This window comes from Lithobates pipiens, unplaced genomic scaffold (assembly GCF_037356315.1).
Source record: "Lithobates pipiens isolate NorthernLeopardFrog02 unplaced genomic scaffold, aLitPip1_a1.2 Scaffold_23, whole genome shotgun sequence".
In the NCBI taxonomy this organism is placed as follows: domain Eukaryota; kingdom Metazoa; phylum Chordata; class Amphibia; order Anura; family Ranidae; genus Lithobates; species Lithobates pipiens.
In genome coordinates this window covers 96,454,036-96,474,311 of record NW_027507785.1, presented here as the reverse complement: position 1 = coordinate 96,474,311, position 20,276 = coordinate 96,454,036, and the positions used below count along the sequence as shown (strand labels likewise).

At 42.4% G+C, this 20,276-nt stretch overlaps 1 protein-coding gene across 1 annotated transcript in view; it reads right to left on the bottom strand.

The window, feature by feature from the left end:
* The window catches only part of FGD3 (FYVE, RhoGEF and PH domain containing 3), a 372,251-nt gene extending 357,368 nt beyond the window's left edge, over positions 1-14,883 (bottom strand). The window contains exon 1 of the mRNA XM_077452088.1: positions 14,664-14,883. Coding sequence (XP_077308214.1) covers positions 14,664-14,712 — 49 coding nt within the window. The 5' untranslated portion in view covers positions 14,713-14,883. The remainder of the gene's footprint in view (positions 1-14,663) is intronic.
* Positions 14,884-20,276: the final 5,393 nt, after the last annotated feature.

Below are 20,276 nucleotides of genomic sequence, written 5' to 3'. Positions count from 1 at the left end.
TGGACATGGCTGATCACGTGGCAAAGAGGCTCTTTACTGAGATTGGTGTAGTGGTGTGTCAGACTGACACACCACACCACCGATCGCCGTGATGCACACACACACGGGCGCGTGGTGGCGGTTATCCTGCTGGACGTCATATGACATCCAGTCAGGATAACTGAACCACCACCCAGCTGTCATTCTGCTATAGGCCAGGCGGGAAGTGGTTAAAGTGTTACTAAACTCACAACAGTAAAATCAGTCTGTAGATGCAGTAAAGCATGCTTGTTATACTCACTGTGGGACTTAAGGGGTTAATACTCTGAGATCTTGAGAATTTGGGGGCCAAATCAACACCTCAAACTCATTGTTGTGGCCCTCAAACCATTCTTGAACAAATTTCTCAGTGTGGCAGGGCGCATACTCCTGCTGAACGAGGCAGTTTCCATCAGGGAATACAGTTTTAATGAAGGGATGCACTTGGTCAGAAACAACGTAGGCGGTATGTGTCAAAGTAACATCCACATGAATGGTAGGACAAGGGATTTCCAGCAGAACATTGCCGAAAGCATCACACTGCCTCTGCAGAACATTGCCTTCTTCCCATACTGCATCCTGCTGTTATCTTTTCCCCAGGTAAGCAGAGCACACACACCCAGCCATCCACATGAAGTGAAAGAAAATGTGATTCATCTGACCAGGCCACTTTCTTCCATTGGTCCGTGGTCCAGTTCTGATGCTCATGTGCCCATTGTAGGTGCGTTTGGCTGTGGGCACAGGTCAGCATGGACACCCTGACCAGTCTGCAGCTATGCAGTACCATACACACCAAATTGCCATGCCCATTTTTTTGTATTTTCAGTATATCAACTTCATGGACAACATGTTTATTTGCTGCCTAATATATCCCACCAACATTCAGATGTCATTGTAAAGAGATAATCAATGATCATAAAGTTATGGTTGATCCATGTGTGAATACACACACACACACACACACACACACACACACACTGCCTTCCTTTTCCAATCAAGACTACAAATCTCGTCTGTCATCTTTGTGGCACGGAGACAGGAAGTGAGGAGGAATCTCTCCAATGTGGTCACAGGCAAGAAGACAAATCCAAAAGTGTTAACTTAGCAAGCCATTTTATCCCCATCTATATAAGCCCATTTGGACTATTTTCAGTAAGATTTCAGGATGGAAATTTGGACTTACAGTATTGTGCTCTTTGGACATTTTTTGCTTCTCCACTCTATCCAAAATGAGCTTGATTTTACATTACTGTCACATATACTTTATATATGTACAGATTCACTCAACTCAAAGGATATCCCAGTTATAAGTGAACAATGACACATTGAATCCCCCGCTAGTTTATTATATCTGTTGGAGCAGCAATAATGCCTGTGCAATGTGCAATGTTTTGTCAAGGTCACATACAATTTTCATTGTGAAAGTATGTAAAAAGTAGCACAGTTGGGAATCAGGGACAGAGCAATGTCACCCTATAGCAGGAAGTGTCTGTCCTAGGAAATTCATGGCAGGATCACCAGGTAATTTAGTTGCACATTTAAAAATAATGAAAATAACGTTTGAAATATAAATTAACATGATAAAGATTATATAAGATTTTAACTCTGGTCAAAAACAAAAAAAATTAAAATGAATAGCCCATTAGGAAAGTAACAGAACCGTTCCCTGCTGCAATTGTCCTCTTTCATATTTTTATTTGCACATATGGAGTGCAGTGAACGCTTTTATTTCACTTTCAGCATCTGTAAAGCCCATTTCACACTGGGGCGTGAGTTGCGTTGGCGGTAAATCAGCGCTATTTTTAGCAGCTATTTACCGTCAAATTTGCGGCGCTATTCGGCAGCTAACGGGGCAGTTTTACCCCCGGTAGTGGCCGAGAAAGAGTTAAAAACCACCGCAAAGCGCCTCTGCGCTTTGCCGGCGGTATAGCTGCGCTGCCCCACTGATTTCAATGGGCAGGAGCGGTGTATACACTGCTCCAAAGATGCTGCTAGCGGGACTTTTTTTTACCTTCCTGCCAGTGCACTGCTCCAGTGTGAAAGCCCTTGCAGCAGCGGCTGTTTCAGGTCAGTTTGTAGGCGCTATTTTTAGCGCAATAGAGCCTGCAAAACTACCCAGTGTGAAAGGGTTCATGTTGATAGGTGGGTTTGTTTTGGACTTTATGTGTATTTAAAATGCACCTCAGATGCAGGTCAGCAAAATCCTATTGACCGCAACTGAGTAGTATGCAAACTTAAAAAAAAAAAAAAAAAAAAAAGTGGAGCACATGAAAAAAATTGTCAATAAAAAAACTTTATTTTTATGTTATTAATATATAGTAATAAACTCACAAGAGAACCTTAAGTATATGTAGGTCACAAAATAATGCATAAAGTTTCCGACCAGACACAACTGTCCGACCCTCAATGCTTAACCACCAAAAACTCAATGTGACATCCTCGCCTACGAGTTTCGAGGGGGCACCTTCATCAGATCCCGATAGCTAAAGAATGTGTGCCCTCCAAACATGTCAGCCAGGATGTTAAATTGAGTGTAAAGCCGTACACACGATTGGATTTTCCGACAGGAAATGTTGGAATGTTGGATCTCAGGCTTTAAAACCGTTTGTACGCTCCATCGGACAATTGTTGTCGGATTTTCCGCAGACAAATGTTGGAAGGCAGGCTTTAAAAATTTCCACGGACAAATATCTGTTGTTGGATTTTTTGAGCATGTGTACACAAGTCCATCGGACAAAAGTCCAAAGTTCAAACACACATGCTCGGAAGCAAGGATGAGCCAGAAGCAGTCGGTCTTGTAAACTAGTGCTTGTAATGGAGAATTAACATTTGTGACGTGGCAAATTATGAAATATCGAAATGCAGCGCACATTCTCTTCTTCTTGAGGCTGGGTTCACACCGCTGCGATGCGGGAACGCCGTGAATCCGCGGCGTTTTCCCGCATCGCATTACTCCCGCCGGCAGTTCACACTGCCCTATGCGGACGGCTGGGAGTGTCAATGATATGTTAATGACACCCCCAGATCCGTCCGCATATCGCAGTGCGATCTGCCGACTCGCACAGGAATCGGATCGCATGGTGTGAACCCCCATGCGATCCGATTCTGTTGCGGACCAAAAAAAGGGTCCCGTCGAGTTTGCTGCGGGAGCGATGCGAATTCAGCCATACTATCTGTATGGCTGAACTCGCATCGCTACGGAGATCGGATGTGATTTGCGGTGCGAATCACATCCGGATCTCCCCCCGCAGCAGTGTGAACCCAGCCTTTAAAGGGATAATAATGAAGCTGCGTTGTTGGTGATATTGATGTAGTAATGGTAAATGTAGCAGGGTCCGTCATCTCTAGATAATTCTGAAAATCATCCCGATTATTCTCCTGGAGCTCCCCGCAGCATATGACATATTTGGTCACAATTAATAAAGCAACCAATTTTTGGTCCAAGAACTCCTCCTCCTCCTGTTCCTGGACTGGACTTAGGTCAATAATGCCAAGGCCCATAATAATTAACACGTTATGTCCTCTGATTCCGCAACATGGCTGATTGACAAATGGGCGTTCAGAAACTAACAAAAGCGCAAAATGAAAAGCGCGAATCAACACTAACCAAGCTTCTACTAATACAAAATTAGCAGATGGAGCTCAAAGTGTCGCACTAAAGAGCTGAAAAAACACGTACAACACTATGTTCGTGTTTATTGGCGTCAATTCTTTGCCGTTAGTATGCAAGACAAAATCCAAGCACACGCCTTCGGACCGAGGTTTTGTCTGCGGAAAATCCAACCGTGTGTACGAGGCTTTAGTGCTTTTGAGGGTCGGACAGCTATACCTGTTGGTCAGAGACATTATGCACTATTTTGTGACAGGTATACTTAGTTATTTTGTGAACATAAATAAAACATTTTGAGGCATTTTGCACTAGGTCGCTGCACATTCCGTTAATGTTTTTAATTTTTCACTGAGGATTACCCAGTCTGGAGAGAGCTTCAAGGCTGTGGATTCCATTTCGCATTCAGTTGCTTTGAGAGAGACGTGTTTTCTTTATCTGGACAATACCGATTGTTACAGGGTCAGTCCACAGCACAACGTGCACGTTTGTGTATGGAACATTGACAGCCAATTTATTTATATGGGTTACCAAACACCCAAAAAGTAAGGCAGGCGTGACTTTAAAAATTGCTCTGCACCAAATAGCATGCTATTGCACCACCATGCAGTTTGGTAGCTGCAAATATGTGCACTTTGCTAGATGTGCTTGGGTTGCTATTAAGTTTAATGGCACCCATGCACGTTTAACAGAGGGCAATGCGTTCTCGTGTGGTTTGTGGAAATGCGCGTTTCCTGCACTGGAAATGGTGTGAAGGGGTCCCGATTGTTCAGTACACATGACAGTTTAGACCGTGCTTGACCTGCTTTGCATTGTCCTGCATGCCGATGAATGCAGAATGTCCTATTAAGGTGTGTTGTTACTACAAGCAAAGCAGGCCACAGTTTTTTTTAGCAAAGAAAAGACACGACGGGAGATGGAAGAGTGCTGCTCACCCCGAAAATACAACACAAGGGAGAAAGGATCCCCCAAAGTGGGGTTTTTAGGCAGCAAGGTGAAAAAAAATTAGTCAATATTGTATGATGGTTAAAAAATAAGCTGCAGTAGAAAAATGAAAACTAAACCAAATATACACATAGCAACATTAATAATAAAATGTCAACAGTATGAAAGATTAGCCTGACATGTTTCAACCAATATACCGAGGGTCTTCTTCAGAAGGTTGCTCTACTAAGAAAAATATATATATATATTGTAGGTATACATGTCAAAATTATATACGCACAATGGAAGAACAATAAATACCATCGTTTTTTTATGGACAAACGCTGTGTTTTCCCATTTGAACGCAGCTGCGTGGATTTGAAAGGAAAAATGCAGCATTTGACTAAACGCTTGTCAACATGAAAAAATATGGAGAAAATACCACACTATGTGAGCAATACAAATAAGAAAAAAAGAGAACAGCAGCAGCTCAATATGAAATACACATAAAGAAATAGAATAAAATGGCGCTGCGCTTAAGTAAAGAATGTGCTAACCATAAATTAATACAACACAAAAAATGCAAACAATGTGCATAAATCTTGGAATTACTCCCAACACCACAAAATTAATATTGTAAATAAGTCCATAAGACATAACCACACATGTGAAATCTTGGTATGACTTGTGACAACACCACAAACTCGTGTTCTTCCACCACATAAAATGCGTGCTTACCAGAGGCAAGCTAAAATGGGCTTGCGGCTGTTAAACCTGCCAGGGCCTTGATCCAAAGAAATGGCGATGACGGCTCCCAAATGCTTGATATACTGAAGCAGAAACACACAGCAAGCAGGCAAGGAGGACTTGATCATTTAATGGTCTCATTTGAGGACCAGAAGGTAACCCAAAATAAAAAAGAGGCGCTCACCATAGTGTAAATCGTAATATGAACATTTATTAAAAAGGTAAAAAAATTGCACTTACACGTAGTAAGAGATAAACTTGCAAGAATTATAAACACCCTTCCACCAAGGTACACAGTGTGATGACGTCAGCACGCCACTCCTCCCTGTCTAGATGAAGCTCAGTGGAGTCAAGACAGGACATAATGAAAGGAAAAAGGGGGGAAAACAGTTTTAAACCCCCCTTCCCTCATGGGATTGCGGCAGCTGGGTTTCAAGTATCCCCTCAGGTTTGAAAAGTGCGGGAAGGCTTCCCATTGGATCCTGATCTCTGGAGATGTCAGGTGACCATTGTGTCTGGGCAGTTAAGGAGGATTTGTGGGAAAATTTCAAATAAAAAGGGGGTTCCGAGCCCGAGAGGTTCAGCCGCCTCAGTAGCATCAAGCTGTGGCATTCCCTCCCTCCAGTCACGGCTAATGTATTATGTGGCGGTCTCAGCTTATTTAAAGGGGATCGTTTATTTATATTGTATAAAAAAAAAAAAAGTGTCCCTCGCGCTACACAGAGTATCTAGTAAATGTGCCTTATAGCAGAATTAAAGTGATATTAAAACTGTAAAACCTGCAGCAAAACCTTAGTGTTAAGAATACACAAATGAAATATAAATACATATAAAGTGATCTTGTGCAAGGAGAAAAAAAAAATCACTATAAAAACACTAACTATACCACTGAAGAATTAATAAAGTGCACAAAAATAGTGTTTCCACTTGAAGCTATAATAAAGTGCAGAAATAAAGTGCACAAAAATGGTGTCTCCACCAAGAGTGATTGCAAAAACGTGTTGCAAAAATAAGATAAAATATGTCCTAAATATGTCCAATAAATATCCTGAACCAGGTGGTGGTGTAACAATAGCAAAAAGAAGGACCAATATCATCCTATAGGAGAAAAAAAAAAGGACTATGTACACACAATGTAATGCCCACTTTACAATTTACCGTATGTATCGGATGCACCATTTTGTGAACATTTTTTTCTCCTATAGGACGATATTGGTCCTTTTTTTTGCTATTGTTACAGGATTTTTATTATATTTGGACATTTATTGCACATATTTAGGATTTTATTTTTGCAATCACTCCTAGTGGAGACACCATTTTTGTGCACTTAATTTCTGCACTTTATTATTGCTTCAAGTGGAAACACTATTTTTGTGCACTTTATTTTTTGCACTTTATTAATTCTTCAGTGGAATAGTTACAGTGTTTTTTATATAGATTTTTTATTTTCTCCTTGCGCGAGATCACTTTATATGAGTTTATTTATATTACTGAACAATTATAATGTTTCATTAATAAAGAGTTGTTGGTGTTTATTGAAGTGAATGTTTGAAATATGAGGCGACTCCTCTTCTTTTGATGATACAGCTTGAGTCATAGTGGCTGAGCTGTTTACATGTTTTTAAATGTAAAATAAAAGTCTATATTATTATCTTAAGCCAATAATAATAATGATAATAAATATAAAGGCCATAATTTGAACCAAAGTAAAGTGTAAGCCCCCGTACACACGGTCGGAAATTCCAACCACAAAATCCATCTGATTTTTTCAGACGGATTTTGTCCGAAAATGGCGTTGCATACACACGGTCGGACAAAGTTGTTGGAAAATCTGATCGTTCAGAACGTGATGACGTTCGTTCCGACGGGACTACGTTCAGGCTAGTAGCCAATAGCTTTGCTCTCGTACTTTGTTCTGAGCATGCGTGCCACTTTGTCTGATCGGAATTCTCTACAAACGATCGGAAAAAGTAAGATCGGATTTTGTTGTTGGAAAATTTGAGATCCTGCTCTCAAATTTTTTCAGTCTGAATTACCGACGGAAAAAGTCCAATAGAGCCCACACACGATCGGATTTTCCGTCAATATAATTTTAACCTTTTTCCGTCAGAATTTCCGACCATGTGTACAAGGCATTAGTGTGGTTATTAATTTTAAGAAATCTGCTGTCTGCTATCCCATGCATTTCCAACATGTATGGTTAGCAGTTACATCAGAATTGGTTGCCCAATGGTCTAAAGAAGAAAAAAAAAAACACAACATCAGGTATGGAAGAAGTGGAGCAGCAATACGGAGCATGGACCTGTCCGCACTGGAGGAGGATGAACTAAACAGTAAGCCTGTTGTATTGGGTCAATATGCTGTGCATTCTTGTATATGACCCCCAGGAACAGTTTTGCTTTCAAGCAGAAAAAAAAAAGTCAATAGGCATTTTTTTTTATGCAGTCGAGACATACTATGTCTTTATTGCATAACGTTGCTTATCTGCCTGCCCGCACTCGGTTTACAATTTTGGCATCTGCCAAGATGAATGAACTCCCATGCATGCCCGTGAATGATGTCACCCCAGGCTGGCTAATCAAAACAGCTGAAGATCTGAAACCAGAACCATTGGCCAAAAGTTGTCAGCAGTCAGTGAGGGTGCCCTGGGACACCGCAGCGATGGAATGGAGGCGAGTATAGTTTCCGATTTTTAAAGTACAATATCAGTGCAAAAAAAAAAAATGGTGTCAGGAGATGACTTCATAAAATCCAGCATATGCTATAGTGTATATAAAGCACGCATTAAAGTTGCACATAAGACATGCAAAAAAAGGAAATTATTTCATGCACTCTGAATCACCCCTGGCATGTCCTCTCTCTTGCATTGCCTGTCCTTTAGCCCTCGTTCACACTGAACACAGACTTGAAATTGTGTGAGTTCAGCTGAACGCCATAATTTCAAACCCGCATTTCCGTGTGAGTTCGGGTGCGATTTGAAAGACATCTATGCGGGTTCATGCACAGATGTCTATTGAAATCGTCGCCAAATCGCTGTTCTTTTGGAAATTGGTGCAGCACCGCAAAGTCCGAGGCACACTGATTGGGACAGTGCTATTGCCGGCAATAGACTGTACCGATGTGAACGGGGGCTGACTGACCTATAGTGCATTTTCCTCACGTGTATGGGGTAGCATTTAAACTGAATGGCACCACCATTTACCATGTAGTAAAAGATTCAGGGTACAGTTGTTAATCTGACATGCAGGGGACAACTCTTCAAAAATATAAACCTATAATTAAAAATTTCAAACAAATAAATTCCACAGTAGAGAATCGTGCTCGGTCACCTTTGGTCAGGGCCCATTCACACTTCTGTAAACATAACTGCATGCTTAGCGCAACATGCTGGGTATTTTGCCTTTCATTTTAAATGGCACCAATGAGCCTACACAGGCAAAGCTAACACACCTGCCCCTTAGTGCCCTGCAACACATGCAATAAGGAACACTAGCATTTCCTTGGGGTATGCTGGATAAAAGGAAGGGCAAGACTGAATAAACTGACACCCTAAAGCTGGCCATACATGGATAGAAAATCGTTTAATAAGCGCGATCGCTCGACTTTAGAAACGTTAACGGGCGCATTTAGATATGCAAAGTTTTATGGCAAAAGAAAAACGTACAGCGCATGTGCATTGAGCAACAAAAAAGTTACCATTTATGCCGTTAACGATCGATAACATGTGGAAAATAATTTGATACAATGATGGTGTTAACACACAGTTGTTTGACAGATACAGTGGTGTGAAAAAGTGTTTGCCCCCTTCTTCATTTCCTGTTCCTTTGCATGTTTGTCACACTTAAGTGTTTCGGGAACATCAAACCAATTTAAACAATAGTCAAGGACAACACAAGTAAACACAAAATGCAATTTGTAAATGAAGGTGTTTATTATTAAAGGTGAAAAAAAATCCAAACCATCATGGCCCTGTGTGAAAAAGTGATTGCCCCCTAAACCTAATAACTGGTTGGGCCACCCTTAGCAGCAACAACTGCAACCAAGCATTTGCGATAACGTGCAATGAGGCTTTTACAGCGTCCTGGAGGAATTTTGGCCCACTCATCTTTGCAGAATTGTCCTAATTCAGTTACATTAGAGGGTTTTCGAGCATGAACGGCCTTTTTAAGGTCATACCACAACATCTCAATAGGATTCAGGTCAGGACTTTGGCTAGGCCACTCCAAAGTCTTCATTTTGTTTTTCTTCAGCCATTCGGTGGTGGACTTGCTGGTGTGTTTAGGATCATTGTCCTGCTGCAGAACCCAAGTTCGTTTCAGCTTAAGTACACGAACAGATGGTCGGACATTCTCCTTCAGGATCTCTTGGTAGACAGCAGAATTCATAGTTCCTTTTATCACGGCAAGTCTTCCAGGTCCTGAAGCAGCAAAACAGCCCCAGACCATCACACTACCACCACCATATTTTACTGTTGGTATAATGTTCTTTTTATGAAATGCAGTGTTCCTTCTACGCCAGATATACTTGGACACACACCTTCCAAAGAGTTCCACTTTTGTCTCATCGGTCCACAGAATGTTGTCCCAAAAGTCTTGGGGATCATCAAGATGTGTTGTGGAGAAATTGAGACGAGCTTTGATGTTCTTTTTGCTCAGCAGTGGTTTTCTCCTTGGAACTCTGCCATGCAGGCCATTTTTGCCCAGTCTTTTCCTGATGGTGGAGGCATGAACGCTGACCTTAACTGAGGCAAGTGAGGCCTGCAGTTCCTTGGACGTTGTTGTGGGGTCTTTTGTGACCTCTTGGATGAGTCGTCGCTGCGCTCTTGGGGTAATTTTGGGCGGCCGGCCACTCCTGGGAAGGTTCACCACTGTTCCATGTCTTCGCCATTTGTGGATAATGGCTCTCACTGTGGTTCGCTGGATTCCCAAAGCTTTGGAAATGGCTTTATAACCCTTTCCAGACTGATAGATCTCAATTACTTTCTTTCTCAATTGTTCCTGAATTTCTTTGGGTCTCGGCATGATGTGTAGCTTTTAAGGATCTTCTGGTGGACCTTACTGTGTCAAGCAGCTCCTATTTAAGTGATGCCTTGATTGTGAACAGGTGTGGCAATAATCAGGCCTGGGTGTGGCTAGAGAAATTGAACTCAGGTGTGGACAACCACAGTTATAGTATGTTTTAACAAGGGGGGCAATCACTTTTTCACACAGGGCCATGATGGTTTGGATTTTTTTTCACCTTTAATAATAAACACCTTCATTTACAAATTGCATTTTGTGTTTACTTGTGTTGTCCTTGACTATTGTTTAAATTGGTTTGATGTTCCGAAACACTTAAGTGTGACAAACATGCAAAGGAACAGGAAATGAGGAAGGGGCAAACACTTTTTCACACCACTGTATTTATCAAAAGCGAACATTTTTCCGAACGATTTTCTATCCATGTATGGCCAGCTTTAGCCGCTTCACATTAGAGCTGCTGCACAATCATGCATTTTTCAGTGTGTTTTTTTTTCCTAATTTTTATGTTTTCATGCTTTTTCTGTAGGAGAAAGAGACCGCTTTTTATACAAAAAGATTCTGCCAAAAACACAATAAAAACGCATGTACATGCAGTTTACACGAGCTCCGATTGAAGCCTATGGGTCCAAAAATGCAGCAAAAGAAGTGCACTTGGAAGTAAAGTCGCTGTGGATCCGAGGGGGGCATGCAAGAAGAAAAAAAAAAAAAAAAAAAAACAGCATTTTAGCTTGCACATGATTGGATGATAAAATAAGCAGAGGTTCCCCTCATTTCAGATCTACCCCTCAGATTTACAGCAACTGCACTTGCAGTGCAATTTCAAGTGCACGTTGCACTTGTAGTGCAAAGTGGATTTGCCTTTCGTAAATAACACCCCATGTTAAATTGATGGGACAGGTAGCACAGAGAATAATGTGATTTCCATTGTACAGTAGATATCGCACTAGCATGCACGGGGCTCTAGGGCTCATACACACTAGTGATCGACGGGTGGTAAAACTCCACAAATGAGCTGCATTTTTACAGGCCCCCAAACAAATCCCCATTTAGCTGCAGAGGTGATGGCCTCAGCATGGGTAATAACCCTGACACTTTTGGCAGGCACAGCGCCCAACAATCGCTACCCATTCAAGAAAATGGGCTGTTCTGTAAGCTCCCCGGAACTGCGTGCAATGCACATGGTTGCACGGAGCTAGTGCAGGCTTTAAGGAGTTATAGCAGAGGATGAGTAGGTGATACAGCGCCTCCTCACTACCTGTCAAACGGTCTCTGAAGAGCAATCAGAATGTGGATCACGCCTCATAGGCCAAATTAAGTGTGCATCGGCCTTCACCACAATGCAGGTTGGTGCACATAAAAACAAAACAAAAAAAACAAAAAAACACACACACGTGTGGTCGGGCCCTACAACTGATAACGTATAAGGCCAGCTGCACAGCAGCTGGTGCACCCCAGCCAATCAATTGAGTCACTCATCTCTACAACAGAATGCACTTATATTAAAGGGTTAAACACACTGACCAATTATCTACTTTCCATGCTGCACTGTGAGCTCTTCCTGCTAGGCGGTCAATGATTTCCAGTGGAATAACTGACAGCTGCAGGAGTGACCGTAGTCCAGACATTATTGGGTTAATGTAGACATAAAAGATTTCATTTGCAGAGTGTGGACCTTTGTCAGATTTATATACAGTACAGCTAATAAGAGCCGTTTAAGCCTCTCTAGGAGAGAAAAAAAAAAAAACTTCCATCCCAACGGCTGTAGTCTGGACTATTGAAAGCAGACACTAAGTACAGACAATATAGTCTTTATATTACTGGAGAGGAATTTGTCAGAGAGATCCCTATACAAAGTCATATGTCCCGGACGTTGCTCTCAGCACTTCAGCAAGAACGCCAATATCTGGGGGGGGGGGGGGGGTGGTGGGGGGCTACAACTCAAGACTTAAAGGGGACTCGAAACCGATATCTCCATTAATCTTAGATTCATGGAAAATTATAATCTCATCTCATCTCTCGTGGTGGTAAAATACCGGAGCTTGGCTACGCTGGACTGCTCACTATGACATCACTAAAAAAAACAGTAAGAATGAAATAGTCTTCGCTGGAGCTGAAGAAGTGAGACTCCAAGGTGGCAGTGACGGAAATGCATGCATTGCTACTGCCATAGAACATAAACTCACAGCTCAGTAAAAAAAGAGAACCTGTGAGGTCAAAGATATGTATACTGCCTTTGCCGACTTGTCTTAAAGGCTTTGTTTAAATGTGCAACTAAATTGCTTTTCAGGAGGTGGCGAGGAGGCAAAATGTCACCACCAGTTTTAGCCCTGTTAATGCCGCACCAAAGCACCCCAACTAGGGATGAGCTCAGGGGTGTTCGCATGCTCCACATGCAGAGCCCACCAGGAAGTCGGCGTAGCGCTAATCACAGGCAGTGAGACATTGCCCGATCCCTGCAGCCGTACATCGGGGCAATGTCTCACTGCCTGTGATTAGCGCAGCGCTGAGCCGACTTCCTGGTGGGCTCAGCACGTGGAGCATGCGAACACGCCTGAGCTCATCCTTAACCCCAACTACGTGCATTGCACGCGGCTGCGGGGCATTTGCCGTGAAACTCCATTTGCTTCAAGAAGTTGCATTCGCTAGCGGTACTTCTCACCAAATGCAACAGAGGGGATCATTTAGACCCTTGTTTTTAGTGTACCCTGCAACGGTCCCCCTTTAAACTGCAAAGACAGTTAAAGGGGCTGTCCACGTGACACACTTGCAAAGCTTTGCACCAGTGTGTTTCTTAATACCTCCCCCCAACTAGCTCTAAATTCACAGACTGTCATTTTGAGCCTTGATGTTACAAAACGAGTGCGTCACCGACCCAGAATAAGCATGCACCCAGCAAAGGTTAAAACGTCTATTTGCCTGCCCGGCTTGACATTGAAGGTCAGTGGCTTACAACATGGTGAAGCCGTGATTAAAATAAAGCTGGCAATAGATGGATCAAATCTCAACCGGTTCAGCAGGGACCAGCCAAAATTTGATCCATCTATGGCCAGGCTGGTTGTACTGAAGTCGACCGATGGATACAACCAGCCTGTCAGATTTTTTTTGTCTGTGATTACTGCTGGCAGCTATGGCCAGCAGCAGAAATTGTGTTCTACAAGCAAGAAAGGCTCCCCAGCAGCAGAACACAGGTGGGATTCCCCTGCAGCCCACTGTGTTGATGGGGGAAATTGAGCAATTTTCTCTCCTTCGAACTGGGATAAAAGGAAGGAAAATTGTATAATCTATGGCTTGCTTAACTCTTGAGTAGGGATGAGCTCAGGCGTGTTCGCATGGTCCAAGTGCAGAGCCTGCCAGGAAGTCGGCGCAGCGCTGCGCTAATCACAGGCAGTGAGACATTGCCCGATCTCTGCAGCTGCGCATCGGGACAATGTATCACTGCCTGTGATTAGCGCAGCGCTGTGCCGACTTCCTGGCGGGCTCTGCACGTGAACCATGCGAACACGCCTGAGCTCATCCTTGCGTTTGAGCCTGTCCCTTTAAGTCAGCAATGGCAGTTTCCATATATCTAACCTAATGGTTTCACTTTAAGCCTAATCCTAGGTGAGCCAAGCAATGACAACAATCAGTCATGGACTGCAGTAATCACACACAACATCCTCTTCCTTATGATCAGACGATGACAGCTGCAATAGGGCCCCCTGGGAATTAGGGGCCCCATTTACACTATATGTGGGCAGGCGGGTGCCAAGATCTAGGTGGTGTTCATGGTCTGTACCCACCCGATTGTATATTAGACCAGGGTCAAGGTGTCAAAAAAAAACTACTCTTGCATATGTTTATTTTTTCATACATGTCAGAGTTGAATGAGCCCCCCACCCCCCCAAAAAAAAAAAAAATCTTGCATGACAGTGTTTGCCACAATCATTCATAATAGATCTCACACAATGGAAGCAATGCACAGTTTACATTTTTTACTACGATTGCCCGTTAAGCCTAAACCAACCCGTTATTCGGTCCGCCAGCCGTCACCCACTACAAAACGCCATAACGCTCCAGTTGTAAATGAGCAGATTTAGCATCAGGGCTTGTCAGTAGTAATCCAGCGCTGGGCAATTGTCTACTATCAGTCCTGGGACTTCCCCAATGCAGACATCAAATTAACAAATAACAAAGCTGACTTAAATCAGGGAATAAGCCCTATCGCTGCTTTCCAGAAACAGGACGGGGGAGGGAAGGGCACAGGTTAAATCACACAGCACAAATCTGCTCTCCCAAAAGCAGCTTACAGGCATTGTGGATTTATAAAAACGAAAAAAGAAAAAAGAAAAAAAAGTTTTCCAACTTACCATCTGCCCCCGGCTGAGTGCTGGATCTCATCCCAGTCATCCTGCTCATAGTCCCCCTGGAAGGATGAGACGCCTGGACTTCCAGTTTGCTTTGCTGATATTCCTTTCTGCAGATGAGAAGACAGAGCCTTAAAGATAGGGTGGTGGTGTGCCAAGGACCATAGTCCCTGCTCAGAGGATGAGCCTTGCTAACAGCGCTGTCTTGTGCTCTCTATCACTCGGGAAGCTTGCAAGTCTCCCAGGCATACACCAGCCCACACTGCAGCTGACCAATCACAAGTGGAGGGGAGGATTCTGGGAAACACTTGGGGCTGTCATCGTACAGGCTGGGAAGATGTGTGCACATACAGAAGGGGATGCCGTCAAAAGTCATGCTTTTCTTGATTTATACATTTAAAAAAATTCAGCATTTTCATATAATTGCATTATCTCCAAAATAAAAGTTCTGTGTATTATAAATGGCATGCAAAACCTCATACAATATACAGCATAACCAATCCTGGGTAAAGAAATGTCCCTCAAAGCTTTTCTCCAGACTCATGTACCCTAGGTTCACATATCTGCCAATTGTGTGTGGCACGTTTGCGCGGGTATGGCAACCCATTCAAATGAATGTTCCTGCGTTTCTGAAAAAAAAAAAAAAAAGGTGCATGCACATTTTCCAAAACGCAGGGAAATGACGTTGTCTTTCCCTGCAGATCGCGCACACGCACTGCGATTTTACATGCGTGGGGAGGCCATTCAGAATGAAAGTTTCCGCAGAGCAGTGCGTTTTCGCTGAGGGTGGTTGTGGGAACACTGCGATACCCGCAGCCACACACAGAGATGTAAACGTAGGGTTAGGCTTGCATTTACATTACAGCATTGCAAGAACAGGCAAAAAATGTGCGCGTTCCCGCAACACACAGAAACAAAGTGGTGTCATTAATTAATTACCTAATTCCTCATGGCATAACCATGCATCTGAGAATGCATACATTTTCACATGTGCCAAAATGCATGGTGCCATGTGTTTTGGTGCAGAAGGGTCAGGGTTTTTGTTTTTTGAGCGTTTCTCGCACATAGGGCAGCCCGCAGAAAAAAATGGGCTGCCCTGCACAAAATGCACGGAAACGCACCAAACCGCATGAGCGGCATTGGGCGCCATTGGTTTCTATTGAACCGGCTGATGCTGCCCAACATTCAGCCATTGTGTATATGGCAGCCGTTCAGCCGGCTTCTGGCTAAGGGTCATGACCACAAAAGATCTGCCAACCGTCTCCCGACTCTCGATCAGCGCTCTTAGCTAATGACTAAGAGCGCTGACCAGAGTGTTCTGGTGGGGGGGGGGCATCATCCTGTCTGAACACAATAGCACATCAGGGGAGGTCGCTGTACTAACATCAGATAGTTAGTACAGCGGCTCCGACCTGAGCTGTCAGTTTCTTTTTTTTTTTTCATTCAACCCAGCGGTGTACAAGGCTTTAGACTCCAATCACATCTGAGCATAGCGATGCGTTGTCCGTCATGCATTTTAGCCTGTTTTTCGCTCAAGGGCTAGCTGTCGTTCAATAAACGCGCCATAGAAGCTCAAATTAAACAATAGGGCCTCATTCACATCTCAGCGTTTTGTAGCTTGAAGCTCCAAAACATCGGAGGATAAAAAAAATCTATTATTCTCTATGGAGTTGGTTCACATCTCCACTATAAGTTGCCTGAAGCTCCAAAAAGTTTGGAGATTTTTTTTTGCAGCTCGAATTGGACAGATTGGTGTGTTTTTTGTTCCATAGAATTGCAGGGAAATGTTTGATTCTACTGTTTTTGAGCATTTTACAGCATGTTGACGTGCTTTTTTTTGCTCAAATGCAATAGTTAAATAAAAATAAATATTAATAATAAATAAATAATAAAATACATAAATAATAAAAAAAAAAAATAGGTATAAATAAACAAAAAACTCCAACCCTAATTTTAACCCCTATTACTAAACCCCTAACCTTAATATTAAACCATAACCTTAAGGCCGCGTACACACGCGGGGACTGTTCGCCCAACTTTGTCCGCTGAACAGTGTTTCGGCGGACAGTCCGCTCGTGTGTGGGCTTTCAGCGGACAGTTTCAGCGAACAGTCCGCTGAACAAGGTTTTTCGGAAATTCCGAAAAACTGTCCGCTGAAACAAAGTTTCAGCGGACAGTCCCCTCGTGTGTAGGCTTGTTCGTCAAACTAAGTTCCGCGCATGCTCGGAAAGGATTTACACGCCGAAAGTTATAATGCAGTGTATAGGACGTCGTATTTTTCGTCCCGTCGTACGTGCCGTTCACGTCATCGCGCACGGTTTCAGCAAACTGTTCGTTCGTCGTGTGTGGCCATGTCCGTCCATGCTAATTTTGAGCGGACTGTTTGCCGAAACTGTTTGACGGACAAAGTTGGGCGAACAGTCCCCGCGTGTATACGCGGCCTTACACTATATTAACCCCTAACCTAACAAAATAAATAAATTAACCCCTAACCCTATCCCCCTATATAAATAAATAATAAAAGTGGATGAAAAATCTGAAAATCATAGCAACAAATGATGAAACAGATTATATTTTTCTCTATTGGCTAATTAAAAAATGCGCATGCAAACGCTTTGAAAAAACGCAAAAAATTTTTTAGGTGTAAATGCAGCCTAAAGGTCTCTCAGCGCTTATAGTAATGTCTGGTACACACAATGAGATTGTCGGCCGAATGATTTTCCATTTTTTTTTTTCATGCTAATCTCATATCAAAAATGAAAAGTTCATTAAAGTTACGAAAATTCTCGTACGACAGAATAAAAATGTGATGTAATGTGTTATAGTGTATTTGTGTTGTATTTTCGAACGACAACTGTACCGATTAAATGAAAATTGTACAACCTGGTATCGTACGAGAAAAAATCTTGTGCTTCGGATAATATCAGATGAACTCTTGTGATTGGCTCTTGAAAGATATGTAATAACGATCATATTATTGTACGATTGCTTCAAAAGCTGGATTTTCCACAGTGTGTATCTGGATGGAAAGAACGGTGGAGTCAGTGACTGTCCTCAATGAACCGTGCAAGCACCGCGAGTAAAGAGGGGATGTATGTGTACAATGCAGCTAGGGTCCTAGAGCTGCATGTGTAGAAGAGATGTGTATATATCTGGGGCACCCAATGCACCCAGGGTGGATAAAAATCAATGATTTAAAAAAACTAAATACAGATTTTTTTTAATCAGATTTTTTCATTTAAATCAGATTTTTTTTGATTTTTTTTATATCTAATTTATTTTAATAAACTACTTTTGGAGTAAACTGCTTTTGGAGTAAAAATCTAAAGATAGTTTTCTATTTAGGATAAATTAATAATTTAGTTTCTTCAGTATGAAATTTAGCTTAGTTATGTAGCACGAGGCTGTATATTCTGCAATATTTATATTTTTGGTAAACTCATTCAATGAATCCAAGCCCTGCAAGCTGAGATAACATGCACTCCATTGATGTATTCACACAATATCACAGTAACCATAAGATAAACCAAAGTTCAGGAATATTCCTTAGTCCCATTGCTTTGCAAATCTATGTACACTACAAAGTGTATGATTGAATCTGTTCTGATATTGCTGTTTTATTAACCTGACAGATTATTATTCTAAATAGGAAACCTTATTTTTGTTTGCAAATATTAAAGATTCTAATTACCAGCAAGAATAAGTCTTTACTTTTAAAGAGTACCTGTCATCTCAGATCTATCATGACAGCACCTGTTAGCGGCATCCACTCACCTGCTGCCACCACGTCCCTCACCTTGTTGTGTCACTGCCTCATTACCAGCCGTCGCATTAAAGTGAATGGCACTGTCGGCGAGTCAACAGCAGGTCAAAGGAGGAGCCACTGTGGGACAGACATTTAAAAATTATGATTTAAATTGAGTTGATTTAAATCAAATCCACCATGACTAAAACACACAAAAAAAATAAGAAAATCAGACATTTTATATTTTTAAAACGCATTTCACTGCAGCACTGAGATGGACAGACACTGTCTTTTTTTTACAAGTAACCACAACACATGCAACGTGTGTATTAAAATGCAATGGGGTAAATAAGCCAATTGGGTCTATGCATATTTGTGCATTGCAGTAACGCATGGCATAACATGTATTACTGCACGTATGGCACAAACCTTATTTTAAATGGCACCCCATGGCACCTACACAGGGCACACAACCCACATGTGTTTTAGTGTACCATAACACACATATTAGTACCATCTGTGCTTTGACATGCCAAGGTAAAATTGCTGCACTATGGTGCATTACCGCAGCAAACAGACTTGGCTGCCATGTCACATTGTAGGAGAGCAACAGAAATGCAGATCAGCCACCTGTTTTTACCACCCGCGTTGGCTGTTTATCTGACCTTAGCCATGGCTAGTAGCACAATAACATTGCCATTTTTACTCAATTCGATTTAAATATTTAGGCCTCATTTAAGTGGGTCATGATGCCCATATAGCATGCACAGGCCATAACTTCTCCTCCTAATGGGACAGGCGTTTGGATTGAGTGCATCACCTGCATCCGCAGGCCTCTCTCATTAGGACAAGAGGCTGTCTGTTCAATGGGCTGTATGCATGCATCATCTTGAAGTTACCGATGCCGTAAAGGGCATGTTATACTGGCATCATCATCTGTGTGAATGAGGCCCACATTTGGGTTTTTAATCCATCTTTATCAAAATACTGGCTGAAAAAAAAAAATAATAATAATTGAATGAGGACTTGTTAACATAAGTGTACACCTTGCCTTCTGCAGATGGACATGGGTGCCATTCATGTATAATGACATCACCATGCATCTAACAAATGCAGGTGTGTTTGTGGCCGCCAAAACACATGGTACTACATACAGTACATTGTGGTTTGGTGTTTTTAAAAAAAAAAATGCACAAACCAAAGCTCGCTCAGATGCACCTTAGCCCTTGTACACACGGTCGGAGATTCCGACGGAATGTGTCCTATCGGACCGGTTTGTCGGATAATCCGACTGTGTGTGGTATGCATCGGACTGATTCCGTCGGAATATCCGTCGGACCCAATTTTCCAACTTGTTGGAAATATTTTCCGACCAACTGGTTCGATCGGACATACTCCGATCATGTGTAGAGAATTTTGATCGGACAAAGTGCCATGCATGCTCAGATCAAATTCCTACATCAAAGCTATTGGCTACTAGCCTGAATGTAGTCCCATCGTAACGAAATTACGTCATCACGTTCTGAAAGATCTGATTTTTCGACAACTTAGTCCGACCGTGTGTATGCAACAGTTTTGGACAAGATCTGACGGAGAAAATCAGACGGAGAAAATCCGACCGTGTGTACAGGGGCTTATGGTGCTTATGGTGCTAGTTCACACCCCAAAAATGCCCTCCAGATCTGTTCTGCATGCGTTTCTGCATTTTAGCATGTTCTTGGCACGTTCCGGTGCTTTTTTGATGCGTTTCCAGATGCTTTTTTTCTTCTTTTTCCTGTTTTTTCACTGTACTCGGGTCCGGTGTGTTTTTATTGAGTTTTTGATGCATTCCAGTGCTTTCCGGTGTGTTTTTGATGCGTTTTTATGAGTAC